The 15,157-nt window shown below is 46.0% G+C and overlaps 1 protein-coding gene across 1 annotated transcript; it reads left to right on the plus strand.

The window, feature by feature from the left end:
• Nucleotides 1–5,632: 5,632 nt before the first annotated feature.
• LOC145361331 (interleukin-1 beta-like) lies at nucleotides 5,633–10,813 on the plus strand. Its single transcript, XM_080216992.1, has 6 exons — nucleotides 5,633–5,804; nucleotides 6,232–6,298; nucleotides 7,014–7,287; nucleotides 8,393–8,557; nucleotides 9,402–9,535; nucleotides 10,376–10,813. Exons 1-6 carry the CDS (start codon nucleotides 5,749–5,751, stop codon nucleotides 10,586–10,588), a joined length of 909 nt encoding a protein of 302 aa, XP_080073118.1. The 5' UTR covers nucleotides 5,633–5,748; the 3' UTR covers nucleotides 10,589–10,813.
• The last annotated feature ends 4,344 nt before the right edge of the window (nucleotides 10,814–15,157 follow it).

The raw sequence follows: 15,157 nt of genomic DNA on the forward strand, positions 1-15,157 counted from the left end.
TGATTTTATGATTCATCTGGGTGAGTTATCATTCCTCTTCTGGCTGTTAGCTCTGTCAGTGTCTGTATTCTGTCCAAAATAAGGGGAATCTAAAATAATCGCTGCGGCTAACAGCCAGAAGGTACGAATGGCCTCACAACAATAATCTCCCCTTCAATATCAGTAAAACAAAGGAGATTGTTATCGACTTCAGGAAGCGTAAAGGAGAACGTGCCCCTGTCTACATCAATGGGAACAAAGTACAAATGGTCAAAAGCTTCAGGTTTTTAGGTGTCCACATCACCAACCTGTCCTGGTCCCTCCATGTTGACACTATAGTGAAGAAAGCCCACCAACGCCTGTACTTTCTCAGAAGACTAAGGAAATTTGGCATGTCAGCTACAACTCGCAGCAATTTTTACAGATGCACCATAGAAAGCATTCTTTCTGGTTGTATCACAGCTTGGTATGGGCTCCTGCTCTGCCCAAGATAGCAAGAAACTACAAAAGGTCGTGAACGTAGCCCAATCCATCACACAAACCAGCCTCCCATCCATTGGCTCTGTCTATATTTCCCACTGCCTCAGGAAAAGCAGCCAGTATAATTAAAGACCCCACACACTCCGGAAATTCTCTCTTCCACCTTCTTCCATCAGGAAAAAGATACAAAAGTTTGAAGTCACATACCAAGAACAGCTTCTTCCCTGCTGTTGTCAGACTTTTGAATGGACATACCTTATATTAAGCTGATCTTTCTCTACACCCTAGCTATGACTGTAACATTACATTCTGTACTCTCTCCCTTCCTTCTCCCCTATGTACTCTATGAGCGATATGCTTTGATTGTATAGCGTGCAAGAACAATACTTTTCACTGTATCCCAGTACACGTGACAATAATAAATCAAACAATACTTTTCACTGTATCCCAGTACACGTGACAATAATAAATCAAACAATACTTTTCACTGTATCCCAGTACACGTGACAATAATAAATCAAACAATACTTTTCACTGTATCGCAGTACACGTGACAATAATAAATCAAACAATACTTTTCACAGTATCCCGGTACACGTAACAATAATAAACCAAACAATACTTTTCACTGTATCCCGGTACACATGACAATAATAAATCAAACAATACTTTTCACAGTATCCCGGTACACGTAACAATAATAAACCAAACAATACTTTTCACTGTATCCCGGTACACATGACAATAATAAATCAAACAATACTTTTCACTCTATCCCGGTACACGTGACAATAATAAATCAAACAATACTTTTCACTGTATCCCAATATACGTGACAATAATAAATCAAACAATACTTTTCACTGTATCCCAATACACGTGACAATAATAAATCAAACAATACTTTTCACTGTATCCCAGTACACGTGACAATAATAAATCAAACAATACTTTTCACTGTATCCCGGTACATGTGACAATAATAAATCAAACAATACTTTTCACAGTATCCCGGTACACGTAACAATAATAAACCAAACAATACTTTTCACTGTATCCCGGTACACATGACAATAATAAATCAAACAATACTTTTCACTGTATCCCGGTACATGTGACAATAATAAATCAAACAATACTTTTCACAGTATCCCGGTACACGTAACAATAATAAACCAAACAATACTTTTCACTGTATCCCGGTACACATGACAATAATAAATCAAACAATACTTTTCACTCTATCCCGGTACACGTGACAATAATAAATCAAACAATACTTTTCACTGTATCCCAATATACGTGACAATAATAAATCAAACAATACTTTTCACTGTATCCCAATATACGTGACAATAATAAATCAAATCAAAACCAAATCAAAGGAGAATGTGATTCCTCCAGAGGGTGGAACACAAGGGCTGGAAAGACTCCAGTTGAAACTCTCAACCGAGAGAGGAGCAGGTTTCGGAGCAGTGTGATCATCACATTGGGATGCAGAACGAGGTCTGTGAACAGAGTGAGAAGTTTCAACGGCACGTTAAAATCCAACAGGTTTATCTAGTAGTAAACACCAAACGTAAATGGCTCGTACTACCAAATAAACCGGTTGGACTTTAACCGGGTGTTGTGAGACTTTTACTGTGTTTACCCCAGTCCAACACCGGCATCTCCACATCAACACAGAGTGAAGCAGGACGGTCATTAACTCTTTCACACTGCTGACCCACATTTGAACTAGTAACGAATGAGTTGGGCCAATCACAGAGGTTCAAGTTCCACTCCCGGACCCAGGGCACAGTCAGACATGCAGCACTAATACACTGCCGCACTATCACAATTACCACACCATCGCAGAATCCCTACAGTGCACAAGGAGGCCGTTCAGCCCATCGGGTCTGCATCAACTTTCCAGCAAGCTTCCCACCCAGGCCCTCTCCCTGTTACCCAGGTATTTCACCCGCTACTACCCAGAACTCACACATCCTGGGACACTCAAGGGCAATTTAACAAGGCCAATCCACCTAACCTACATATCTTTGGACACTAAGGGGCAATTAAGCATGGCCAATCAACCTAACCTGCACATCTTGATTGCCCTTGTCCAAAGATGTGTAGGTTAGGTGGATTGGCCATGCTAAATTGGCTCTTAGTGCTCAAAGATGTGCAGGTTAGGTGGATTGGCCATGCTAAATTGCCCCTTAGTGTCCAAAGATGTGTAGGTTAGGTGGATTGGCCATGCTAAACTGGCTCTTAGTGCCCAAAGATGCGTAGGTTAGGTGGATTGGCCATGCTAAATTGCCCTTTAGTATCCAAAGATGTGTAGGTTAGGTGGATTGGCCATGCTAAATTGCCCCTTAGTGTCCAAAGATGTGTAGGTTAGGTGGATTGGCCATGCTAAATTGACCCTTAGTGTCCAAAGATGTGTAGGTTAGGTGGATTGGCCATGCTAAACTGGCTCTTAGTGCCCAAACATGCGTAGGTTAGGTGGATTGGCCATGCTAAATTGCCCCTTAGTGTCCAAAGATGTGTAGGTTAGGTGGATTGGCCATGCTAAACTGGCTCTTAGTGCCCAAAGATGCGTAGGTTAGGTGGATTGGCCATGCTATATTGGCTCTTAGTGCCCAAGGATGTGCAAGTTAGGTGCATTAGCCATGCTAAATTGCCCCTTAGTGTCCAAAGATCTGTCAGTTAGGTGGATTGGCCATGCTAAATTGTCCCTTAGTGTCCAAAGATGTGCAGGTTAGGTGGATTGGCCATGCTAAATTGTCCCTCAGTGTCCAAAGATGTGCAGGTTAGGTGGATTGGCCATGTGAAATTGCACCTTAGTGTCCAAAGATGTGCGAGTCTGGGGGCATTAGTGGCAAATTCGTGGGGCTACAGGATAGGGCATGGGTGGGACGCTGTGTCGGGAGGTCGGTACAGATTTGATGGGCTGAATGGCCTCCCTCTATGCTGTAGGGATTCTGTGATTTAATGTCACATCAGTCTCCTCTTACACGCTGGGCCCAGTTTTCCATTCAAAGAACCTCTTTTAGCAAACGGATCCCAACGTGGGCCTCTGTAATGTTCATTAAAACCCCAACTCCCCCGGAAAACTGTGGTGCAAAGTTCCACAGTGCTAGCTGAGAACATTAGTTTTGTGTGAGATTGCTGAGTTCATAGGGAAGTAGCGTGCCCACAGATTCCCCCACCCCCGGGGCGAGTGAGGTCTGTCTGTATCCTTGGCTGCGTCATCTCAGTGAAAGGAAGTTGAGACGCCGAATGCTTTGTGCACAGTTGAAACCAGAGCTCGTTCAGCGATACTGGGCTACATAGTTCTGGGTTAGATGGCTGAATTGTTCGCATGTTTCAAAAGAACATCACTGTGTGTGCGAGAAACACTTTTCCAGGCCTGTGTCATCCCAAATTGAGGCTTCAGGGAATGTTGTCTTAAATAAGCCCCTCCTCTCACAGAATAGAATCCCTACAGTGCAAAAGGAGGCCATTCACCCAACAAGTCTACACCTACCACAAATCACCCAGATCCTATCCCCATAAGCCCCTGTATTCACCATAGCTAGACTCCCTGCCACTAAGGGGCAATTTAGCACAGCCAATCCTCCTAACCTGCACATCTTTGGACACTAAGGGGCAATCTAACATGGCCAATTCACCTAACTTGCACATCTGTCGTGGAACCGGGGCACCCGGAGGAAACCCACGCAGACACGGGGGGAATGTGCTGTCTCCACACAGACAGTGACCCAAGGCTGGAGTTGAACCCAACTCCAGTGAAGCAGCAGTGCTAACCACTGTGCCACCATGCTGCCCACTTGTCAGTCTGTACAACTGTTCCTCTTTGTGTCTCCCACTTTTTGGCTTTAGGTTTAGTTTATTAACTAAAAGAAAAGCAGAAATGCACACAACATCGTTGGAGGCCTGTGTGTCATTGCAAAAGTGATTAAATTCACCCCACTCCTTCCCTCTAACCGCAATCACTTTGCCTTTTTAAATCCTGATCCAATTGCCTTTTGAAAGATATTATTGGATCAGCTGCCATAAATCTAACAGGCAAAAATTGTCAGACAATAACTCGCTGTGTATATTTAGCAAATCTCCTGACCTTGCCTCAGGTTGTGTTACTGATTACCTGACATCTCTGCCTTCCCTCACTCCTACCAAGGCACAGTCCCTGAGACTATCTAAATTGGGTCAGCACGGTGGCACAGTGGTTGACACTGCTGCCTAACAGCGCCAAAGATCCGGGTTCGATTCCCGGCTTGGGTCAATGTGTGTAGTCTGCAGGTTCTCCCCGTGTCTGCGTGGGTTTCCTCTGGGTGCTCCGGTTTCCTCCCACGCTCTGAAAATGTGCAGGTCAGATGGATTGGCTGTGCTAAATTGCCCCTTAGTATCCAAAGATGTGCAGGTTAAGTGGATTGGCCATGCTAAATTGCCCCTTAGGTTAACAGGATTGTCGAGTAAGCCTGGGGAATAGGTGATGCAGATGGACCAAATGGCCTCCTTCTGCACTGTAGGGATTCAGTGATTCTTAACACTTGGAAAGCGACATATTACAAATGGAAATGTGTGAACTGATTTGTCGGAAGACAAGCTGTGCAGATTTCAGCAGGCGAGCAAGAGGGACAGGGAGTGTAGGTGTTGGATTAGTTAGTTTCACAGGGTTGTCTTGTGATCCTCAAAACATTACATTAAGATGTTAAAACGGCAGCCAGAGATCAGCAATGACAAGAATGCTTTATTTTTTAAAATCGTTTCAGTGCTTTTTTAAACTTTTATTTATTTATTAGTGTCACAACTAGGCTGACATTAACATCGCAATGAAGTGACTGTGAAATTCCCCTAGTCGCCACACTCCTGTTCCGGTTACACCGAGGGAGAATTTGGCACCGAACCAGCACTTCTTTTGGACTGTGGGAGGAAACCGGAGCACCCGGAGGAAACCCACGCAGACACGGGGAGAATGTGCAGACTCCGCACAGACAGTGACCCGAGGCCGGGAATCGAACCTGGGTCCCTGGCTCTGTCAGGCAGCAGTGCTGACACCTGTGCTATCGTGCCCAGCAGACAGAGGGTTAATTTTGGGGCGCTCCACGAAGTGGAACTTCTCATTACACATCACGCAATCATAAAATTTCCAAACACAAAGGAAGCAGCCAGTCCAGTGGGGCGGAGGAGGAGCTTGTGGAAAGACATAAAAAGAGGGTTTGAGGACTGGTTGTACAGAGCGACACAGCGATACAACAGCAAACTACTGAGAACTTCCTAATCACTGTACACATACCAGATATGAGGACTGAGGGTGGAGTTGTGACCATTCCAATGGTTGAGAATGAACCTCGCAGGTAATATCATCATCTCATTTAACCTTAAACCCTGAACTCAGTGATCTCTCTGTCTCTGTCTCTCTATCTCTTCCTCTCTCATTATATCTCTCTATCTCCCTCACTCTCTCTCTGTGTCTCTCGATCTCTCGCTCTCTCACACTTTCTCTCCCTCTCTCTCTCTGTCCCTATATCACTCTCTCACCCCATGTCTCTCTCGCTCTCTCTATAACTCTCTCACTCCCTCTCTGCACCGATATATCTCTTCCTCTCCCTTTGTGTCTCCATATGTCTCTCTCTCTCTCTTTCTCAGTCTTTCTCTCTCTGTCTCTCTTTCTCTCCATCAGTCTCTCAATCTCTCTCCCCCGCTCAGTCTCTCTCTCTCTCTCTCTCAACACCACTTCAGTTCTTTCCTACAAACTGACTGTGATCATTGCTCTCTCCGCAGAACTTTCAGTGTCAAACATAAAAAGGATTCTGGTCTCACCTCCCCGACTGCCAGCCCCCACAGTAAGGTAAGCCTTTCTCCTCCCTGGATACACCTCGGGCTGAGATTGAGAAGAGGGAGCAATGTGGTTTTGGGGCTAGTCAACTTCTGATCACAGAACCCAAAAGTGCAGAAGCAGCCCATTCAGCCCATCGAGTCCGTACTAGCTCACTCCGATAGAACATCTTATCCACATCCTATCCCCATATCCTGCATGTAATTACCCCGCTAATCCCCCCAACCCACACAACCTGGCACACTAAGAGGCAATTTACCATGGCCAATCCCCCTAACGCGCACATCTTTGGAGTGTGGGAGGAAACCGGAGCACCCGGAGGAAACCCACGCAGAGACGGGGAGAACGTGCAAACTTCGCACAGACAGTAACCCAAGCTGGGAATCGAACCCGGGTCCCTGGTGCTGTGAGGCAGCAGTGCTAACCACTGTGCTACCGTGTAGCCCATATGTCCTTTAGGGAAGGAAATCTGCCGTCCTTACCCCGGTCTGGCCTACACGTGACTCCAGAGCCACAGCAATGTGGTTGACTCTTAAATGGCCCCTCTGGAAACGGCCGAGTGAGACACTCAGTTCAGGTCCAATTAGGGATGGGTAATGAACGCTGGCCCAGACGCCCCCCACAACGTTCCACTCATGAATATTTAACAATGAGGCAAAAAGGGATTGGGGAGCTTTGTCCTTCCGCAGCCCGGCTGTAATCTGACTCTGTTCTCTCCTTTCCACAGAGCTCCCAGATCTTCAACCCCGACCCAACGCAGGTGGACGGCGGCTGGTGCCAGGCCGAGCGAGGGAGCTACCAGCTCAAAATCTCCGGCACCTCCTCGGCCATCAGCGCGGTGGGCAGCGCCAGCCTCTCGCTGGAGCGCGCCATCATGCTGGTCTTGGCAGTGGAGAAGTTCAGGGGCAAACTGAGGCACCCCTCCAGCGAGGGCTGGGAGTACGATGGCGCCCCTTTCGCCGACACTGACTTGCTGGGGAACTTTGACGCCGTCCTGGAAGGTAAGAAGTATCACCCTCTTCTCTCTTCCTTCGCACCGACGGGCAAATCACTAGGTTTGGGGATGAGGGGGGAGTTGCGCAGGAGGGTGGGGTGGGTGGTGGGTATAACTCCTGTTGACCAATGTGGCAGCACCACTGCTCCTTGCCGGCGGTGTCCCTGAGCTCCGGGGGGAAGTAACCTGCAGACTGGGCACCGAACCCAACCCATCCCAGCGGCAGATCTTAAAGGGAAAGCGACGCTCCGAGATCTAATTTTCTGTTCGAACAAAGAAAATTACAGCACAGGAACAGGTCCTTCAGCCCTCCAAGCCTACCCTGACCATGCTGTCCCACTAAATCTCCCTACCCTTCCGGGGACCATATCCCTCTATTCCCATCCTATTCATGTATTCGTCTGGGTGCCCCTTAAAAGTCACTATCGTATCCTCTTCCACTACCTCCCCCGACAGCTAATTCCAGGCACCCACCACCCTCTGTGTAAAAAATCTGCCTCGGACATCTCCTTTAAACCTTGCCCCTCGCACCTTAAACCTGTGCCCCCTAGTAACTGACTCTTCTACGTGGGAAAAAGCTTCTGACTATCCACTCTCTCCATGCCCCTCATAATCTTCTAGACTTCTATCAGGTCTCCCCCTCAACCTCCGTCACTCCAGTGAGAACAAACCAAGTTTCTCCAACCTCTCCTTGTGGCTAATCCCCTCCATACCAGGCAACATCCTGGTAAATCTTTTCTGTACCCTCTCCACATCCTTCTGGTAGTGTGACGACCAGAATTGAACACTATATTCCAAGTGCAGCCTCACTAAGGTTCTATAAAGCTGCAACGTGACTTGCCAATTTTTAAACTCAGTGCCCCGGTCGATGAAGGCAAGCATTGCCGTACGCTTTCTTGACTACCTTCTCCACCTGCGTTGCCACTTTCAGTGACCTGTGTACCTGTACGCCCAGATCCCTCTGCCTATCAATACTCTTAAGGGTTCTGCCATTTACTGTATATTTCCCATTTGTGCAACACCTTCCAAAATGCATTACCTCACATTTGTCCAGATTATTAACCCTCTTCCTCGGGGACAGTGAGTAAACAGTCTGGCTTTTTTGCCCACAGAATCTGTCACCTGCATCAGCTACGATGATGTGAAAAGAGTTGCCTGTACTTACCGCCTCATGGCCAGCGAACGCCAACAGATGAAAGACGATCGCGACCGATCCCTGATCCTCTCGGAGAATCTCCAACTCCTGGCCATGTCTTTGCAACAACCGAAGGATGCAGGTGGGTACGCCAAGCCTAATGGGTGGGTGTCAGGATATAGAGCACGACTGGTGTCCTTGGTACAGCTGAGGCTAATTCTACTGTCCCTGCCACGGGTTCAGTTACCTTGAACCATCTGGTCTGCACGGAGCGGGCGCGATGGCACAGTGGTCAGCACTGCTGCCTCACACCGCTAGCAACCCGGGTTCAATTCCAGACTCGGACCACTGTCTGTGTGGAGCCTGCACGTTCTCCCCATATCTGCATGGGCTTCCTCCGGGTGCTCCGGTTTCCTCCCACACTCCAAGCGGGAGCAGGGTTGGTGAATTGGCCATGCGAAATTGCCCTTTAGTGTCCAAAGATGTGAAATTAGGTGGATTCGCCATGCTAAATTGCCCCTTAGTGTCCAAAGATGTGTAGGTTAGGTGGATTGGCCATGCTAAATTGCCCCTTAGTGTCCAAAGATGTGCAGGTTAGGTGGATTGGCCATGCTAAATTGCCCCTTAGTGTCCAAAGATGTGAAATTAGGTGGATTCGCCATGCTAAATTGCCCCTTAGTGTCCAAAGATGTGAAATTAGGTGGATTGGCCATGCTAAATTGCCCCTTAGTGTCCAAAGATGTGAAATTAGGTGGATTGGCCATGCTAAATTGCCCCTTAGTGTCAAGGGGTCATGGGGGATTGGGCAGGTTTTGTTGTCGGTGCAGGTTCGATGGGCCAAATGGCCTCTTTCGGCAGGGATTCTACGATCTGATAGCTGGAAAGCACTGGCCCAGTTGAAATCCTGGTAGCCACATTGTGTCTCTTCACCTTGCTGCCTATGGGCGTTGCCTGCTGTTCTAACATGATGCTGCTTTGATTTACAGTCCAGTTGGAGGTGAAGTACTACAAGACAACTCCAAGCAATGAGGACAATCTGCCCGTCGTGTTCTCAATCAGCAGCCAGAATCTCTTCCTGTCTTGCGCGGGGCCAGAAGACAGACCCACGGTGCAATTGGAGGTGAGGGTTCACTCGGTTAACTTCGGGGTTGATGGCTCACGGCACAGTGGTTAGCACTGCCACCTCACAGTGCCAGGAACCCGGGTTTGATTCCCATCCTGGGTCACTCTGTGTGGGGTCTGCACATTCTCCCCGTGTCTGCGTGGGTTTCCTCCGGGTGCTCCGGTTTCCTCCCACAGTCCGAAAGACGTGCTGGTTCGGTGCTAACTTCTCCCTCAGTGTAACCACAACAGGAGTGTGGCGACTAGGGGATTTTTCACAGTAACTTCATTGCATAAGAACATAAGAAATAGGAGCAGGAGTAGGCCATCTAGCCCTTCGAACCTGCCCCGCCATTCAATAAGATCATGGCTGATCTGTCGTGGCTCAGTTCCACTTTCCTGCCCTCTCCCCATAACCCTTAATCCCCTTGCCTACCAAAAACCTATCAACCCGCGTCTTAAATATATTTAGCGAGGTAGCCTCCACCACTTCAACGGGCAGAGAATTCCAGAGATTCACCACCCTTTGAGTGAAGAAGTTCCTCCTCAACTCCGTTCTAAACTACACCCCCCTTATCTTGAGGCTGAGCCCCCTAGTCCTACTCTCCTTTCTGAGCGGGAAGAGCCTCTCCACCTCTATCCTATCCATCCCATTCATCATCTTATACGTCTCAATGAGATCTCCCCTCATTCTTCTAAACTCTAACGAGTACAAGCCTAGTTTATTCAGCCTCTCCTCATAGCTCAACCCCCTCAACTCCGGCATCAGCCTAGTGATTGCGGCGTTAATGGCAGCCTTACTTGCCACGCGAATCAATGAACTCAAAACTAAAAACATGTTCTTTGCTCTCGTTCACAGAAGTGGGACAGGAAGTTGCAGAACATCAGCAGCACCACCGATTTGCTGCGTTTTGTGTTCTTTAAGAAAGTCTCCGGCGCTGGGGGCCATTTTGAGCTGGAATCGGCCATGTACCCGGGCTGGTACCTCAGTACCTCCAGGAAGAACAGACAGCCTGTCGAACTGGATGTGAAGGAGAACCACCAAAGGATCACCATCTTTACCTCCGACTGAGAGCCTCTCAGTCCCAGAGCCATTCACAACCCAAATCACAAAGAGTTGGTTTAGAGAGAGCGTGTGTATGTACTAAGTACAGTATTCCAAACCCATTTGAGTCAAATGGGGGCAAATCAAATTGTTATGTGATCACAGATCAACTGAAAATAATTTATGGAACAAAACAAATTCAGTGGCAATATTTGCAACTGTTTTATTTTGACGTTATTTGGTTTTGAGTATAACGTGTCTTTTGAGAAGTGATTATTTAATATTTTAAGTATTTATTGTTATTTTATTTGAATGTAACTGTTATGTTTTGAGAAGTGATTATTTAATATTTTAAGTATTTATTGTTATTTTATTTGAATGTAACTGTTATGTTTTGAGAAGTGATTATTTAATATTTTAAGTATATCTTGTTATTTTATTTGAATGTAACTGTTATGTTTTGAGAAGTGATTATTTAGTATTTTAAGTATTTATTATTTATCTCCCTCATTAATTTATTGCTGTATTGGGGGATACAATCAATCTTTTTTTCATTAAATTAAGTTCTTTGTCAAACACGTTGGTTCCAACTTGATTTTTTTCACACAAAAGGGACACTCGCGATGTGGATACAATATTGCCTGAATTACAGGGCCCAGAGAGGAACGGTCAAATGATAGCTTTTGGGTGAGAGGAAGGTTTATTTTAGTTTGTTTATTTGCATCAAAGTCGGCTTACATTAACGCTGCAATGAAGTTACTGAGAAAATTCCCTAGTTGCCACACTCCGGCACCTGTTCAGGTACACTGAGGGAGACTTTAGGATCTAACCGGCATGTCTTTTGGACTGTGGGATGAAACAGGAGCACCTAGAGGAAATCCATGCAGACATGTGGAGAACGTGCAAACTCCACACAGACAGTGAGCCAAGCCGGGAATCAAACCCGGGTCCCTGGCACTGTGAGGCAGCAGTGCTAATCTGTAACAGGATTAGCATTGAGCCAATTAACCCTTTCACTCTCCACTTGCACAATGATTCTGAGTGGCAGCGGTTACATTTTTGTTAAACGGCACGGCAGTTAGCACTGCTGCCTCACAGCGCCAGGGACCTGGGTTTAATTCCAGCCTCGGGTCACTGTCTGTGCGGAGTCAGCACATTCTCCCCATGTCTCTATGGGTTTCCTCCAAGCGTTCCGGTTTCCCCTCTCAGTGCGAGAAAGGTGCTGGTTAAATGCTAAATTCACCCTCGAACAGGAGTGTGGCAACTAGGGTGATTTTGACAGTAACTTCATCGCAATGTTAATATAAGCCTCCTTCTGACAAATAAATAAACTTTAAACTTTCTTCCCCACTTTGTGTGATTACAAAAAGGAATTATATGTAGCTCTTGGGGCCAAAGGAATCGAAGGATATGGGGGGGAAGATGGGTTCAAGACTTTGCTGTAATTTCCCCAGGGGTTACTATGATGTTATTATGAATGCTTGGTTGAGTTGCAACAATGAAAATTATCTCACCATGGCTTGCTTGGCCATTTCAGAGGGTAGTTCACAATAAAACCACATTGTTGTGGCTCTGGATTCTTATGTAGGCCAGACCAGGGTAAGAAGGACAAATTTCCTTCCCTAAAGGACATTAGTGAACCAGATGGGTTTTATGATGATCCATTAGTCCTTCACTATCATTGAGACCAATATCTTATTCCGGATTTATCAATTCCTTCAATTTAAATTCCCCACCTATTTTGAACTCATATCCCCAAAGCATTCATCCATGGCCTCTGATTTAGGAGAGGCAATGGCCTCATGTTATTATCGCTAGACTATTAATTAAACACGGCTAATGTTCTGAGGACCTGGGTTCGATTCACACCACAGCAGATGGTGGAACTTGAATTCAATAAAAAAAAGCCTGGAGTTAAGAATCTACTGATGACCATGAAACCACTGTCGATTGTCGGAAAAACCCATCTCGTTCACTAATGTCCTTCAGGGAAGGAAATCTGCCATCCTCACCTGGTCTGGTCTACGTGTGACTCCAGAGCAATGTGGTTGACTCTCAACTGCCCTTTGATGTGGCCTTGCAAGTCACTCAGTTAGAGATGGGTAACAAATCTCTATGAATTGAGGTGGCACAGTGGTTAGCACTGCTACCTCTCAGCGCCAGGGACCCGGGTTCAATTCCTGGCTTTGGGTCATTGTCTGTGTGGAGTCTGCGCATTCTCCCCGTGTCTGCGTGGGCTTCCTCTGCTTTTCTCCCACAGTCCAAAAGATGAGCAGGTTGGATTGATTGCCTGTGCTAAATTGACCCTCGTTTCATGGGGGAATGGGGATTAGTAGAGTAAATATGCGGGGTTACAGGGATAGGGGCTGGGTGCGATAGTGTTGGCACAGGCTCGATGGTCCAAATGGCCTCCTTCTGCACGGTACAGATTCTATGATTTTATGATTCATCTGGGTGAGTTATCATTCCTCTTCCGGCTGTTAGCTCTGTCAGTGTCTGTATTCTGTCCAAAATAAGGGGAATCTAAAATAATCGCTGCGGCTAACAGCCAGAAGGTACGAATAGCCTCACAACAATAATCTCTCCCTCAATGTCAGTAAAACAAAGGAGATTGTTATCGACTTCAGGAAGCGTAAAGGAGAACGTGCCCCTGTCTACATCAATGAGAACAAAGTACAAATGGTCAAAAGCGTCAGGTTTTTAGGTGTCCACATCACCAACCTGTCCTGGTCCCTCCATGTTGACACTATAGTGAAGAAAGCCCACCAACGTCTGTACTTTCTCAGAAGACTAAGGAAATTTGGCATGTCAGCTACAACTCGCAGCAATTTTTACAGATGCCCCATAGAAAGCATTCTTTCTGGTTGTATCACAGCTTGGTATGGGCTCCTGCTCTGCCCAAGATAGCAAGAAACTACAAAAGGTCGTGAACGTAGCCCAATCCATCACACAAACCAGCCTCCCATCCATTGGCTCTGTCTATATTTCCCGCTGCCTCAGGAAAAGCAGCCAGTATAATTAAAGACCCCACACACTCCGGAAATTCTCTATTCCACCTTCTTCCATCAGGAAAAAGATACAAAAGTTTGAAGTCACATACCAAGAACAGCTTCTTCCCTGCTGTTGTCAGACTTTTGAATGGACATACCTTATATTAAGCTGATCTTTCTCTACACCCTAGCTATGACTGTAACATTACATTCTATACTCTCTCCTTTCTTCTCCCCTATATACTCGATGAGCAATATGCTTTGATTGTATAGTGTGCAAGAATCAATACTTTTCAATGTATCGCAGTACACGTGACAATAATAAATCAAACAATACTTTTCACAGTATCCCGGTACACGTGACAATAATAAGTCAAACAATACTTTTCACTGTATCCCGGTACACGTAACAATAATAAATCAAACAATACTTTTCACTGTATCCCGGTACACGTGACAATAATAAATCAAACAATACTTTTCACTGTATCCCAATACACGTGACAATAATAAATCAAACAATACTTTTCACTGTATCCCAATACACATGACAATAATAAATCAAACAATACTTTTCACTGTATCCCGGTACACGTGACAATAATAAATCAAACAATACTTTTCACTGTATCCCAATACACGTGACAATAATAAATCAAACAATACTTTTCACTGTATGCCGGTACACGTGACAATAATAAATCAAACAATACTTTTCACTGTATCCCAGTACACGTGACAATAATAAATCAAACAATACTTTTCACTGTATCCCGGTACATGTGACAATAATAAATCAAACAATACTTTTCACTGTATCCCAATATACGTGACAATAATAAATCAAATCAAAACCAAATCAAAGGAGAATGTGATTCCTCCAGAGGGTGGAACACAAGGGCTGGAAAAACTCCAGCTGAAACTCTCAACCGAGAGAGGAGCAGGTTTCGGAGCAGTGTGATCATCACATTGGGATGCAGAACGAGGTCTGTGAACACAGAGTGAGAAGTTTCAACGGCACGTTAAAATCCAACAGGTTTATCTGGTAGTAAACACCAAACGTAAATGGCTCCTACTACCAAATAAACCGGTTGGACTTTAAGCTGGTGTTGTGAGACTTCTTACTGTGTTTACCCCAGTCCAACACCAGCATCTCCACATCAACACAGAGTGAAGCAGGACGGTCATTAACTCTTTCACACTGCTGACCCACATTTGAACTAGTAACGAATGAGTTGGGCCAATCACAGAGGTTCAAGTTCCACTCCCGGACCCAGGGCACAGTCAGACATGCAGCACTAATAGACTGCCGCACTATCACAATTACCACACCATCGCAGAATCCCTACAGTGCACAAGGAGGCCGTTCAGCCCATCGGGTCTGCATCAACTTTCCGGCAAGCTTCCCACCCAGGCCCTCTCCCTGTTACCCAGGTATTTCACCTGCTAATACCCCAAACTCACACATCCTGGGACACTCAAGGGCAATTTAACAAGGCCAATCCACCTAACCTACATATCTTTGGACACTAAGGGGCAATTAAGCATTGCCAATCCACCTAACCTGCACATCTTGATTGCCCTTGTCCAAAGATGTACAGATTTG

Source organism: Carcharhinus amblyrhynchos, chromosome 34, assembly GCF_965287045.1.
Source record: "Carcharhinus amblyrhynchos chromosome 34, sCarAmb.v2.hapA, whole genome shotgun sequence".
Taxonomy (NCBI): domain Eukaryota; kingdom Metazoa; phylum Chordata; class Chondrichthyes; order Carcharhiniformes; family Carcharhinidae; genus Carcharhinus; species Carcharhinus amblyrhynchos.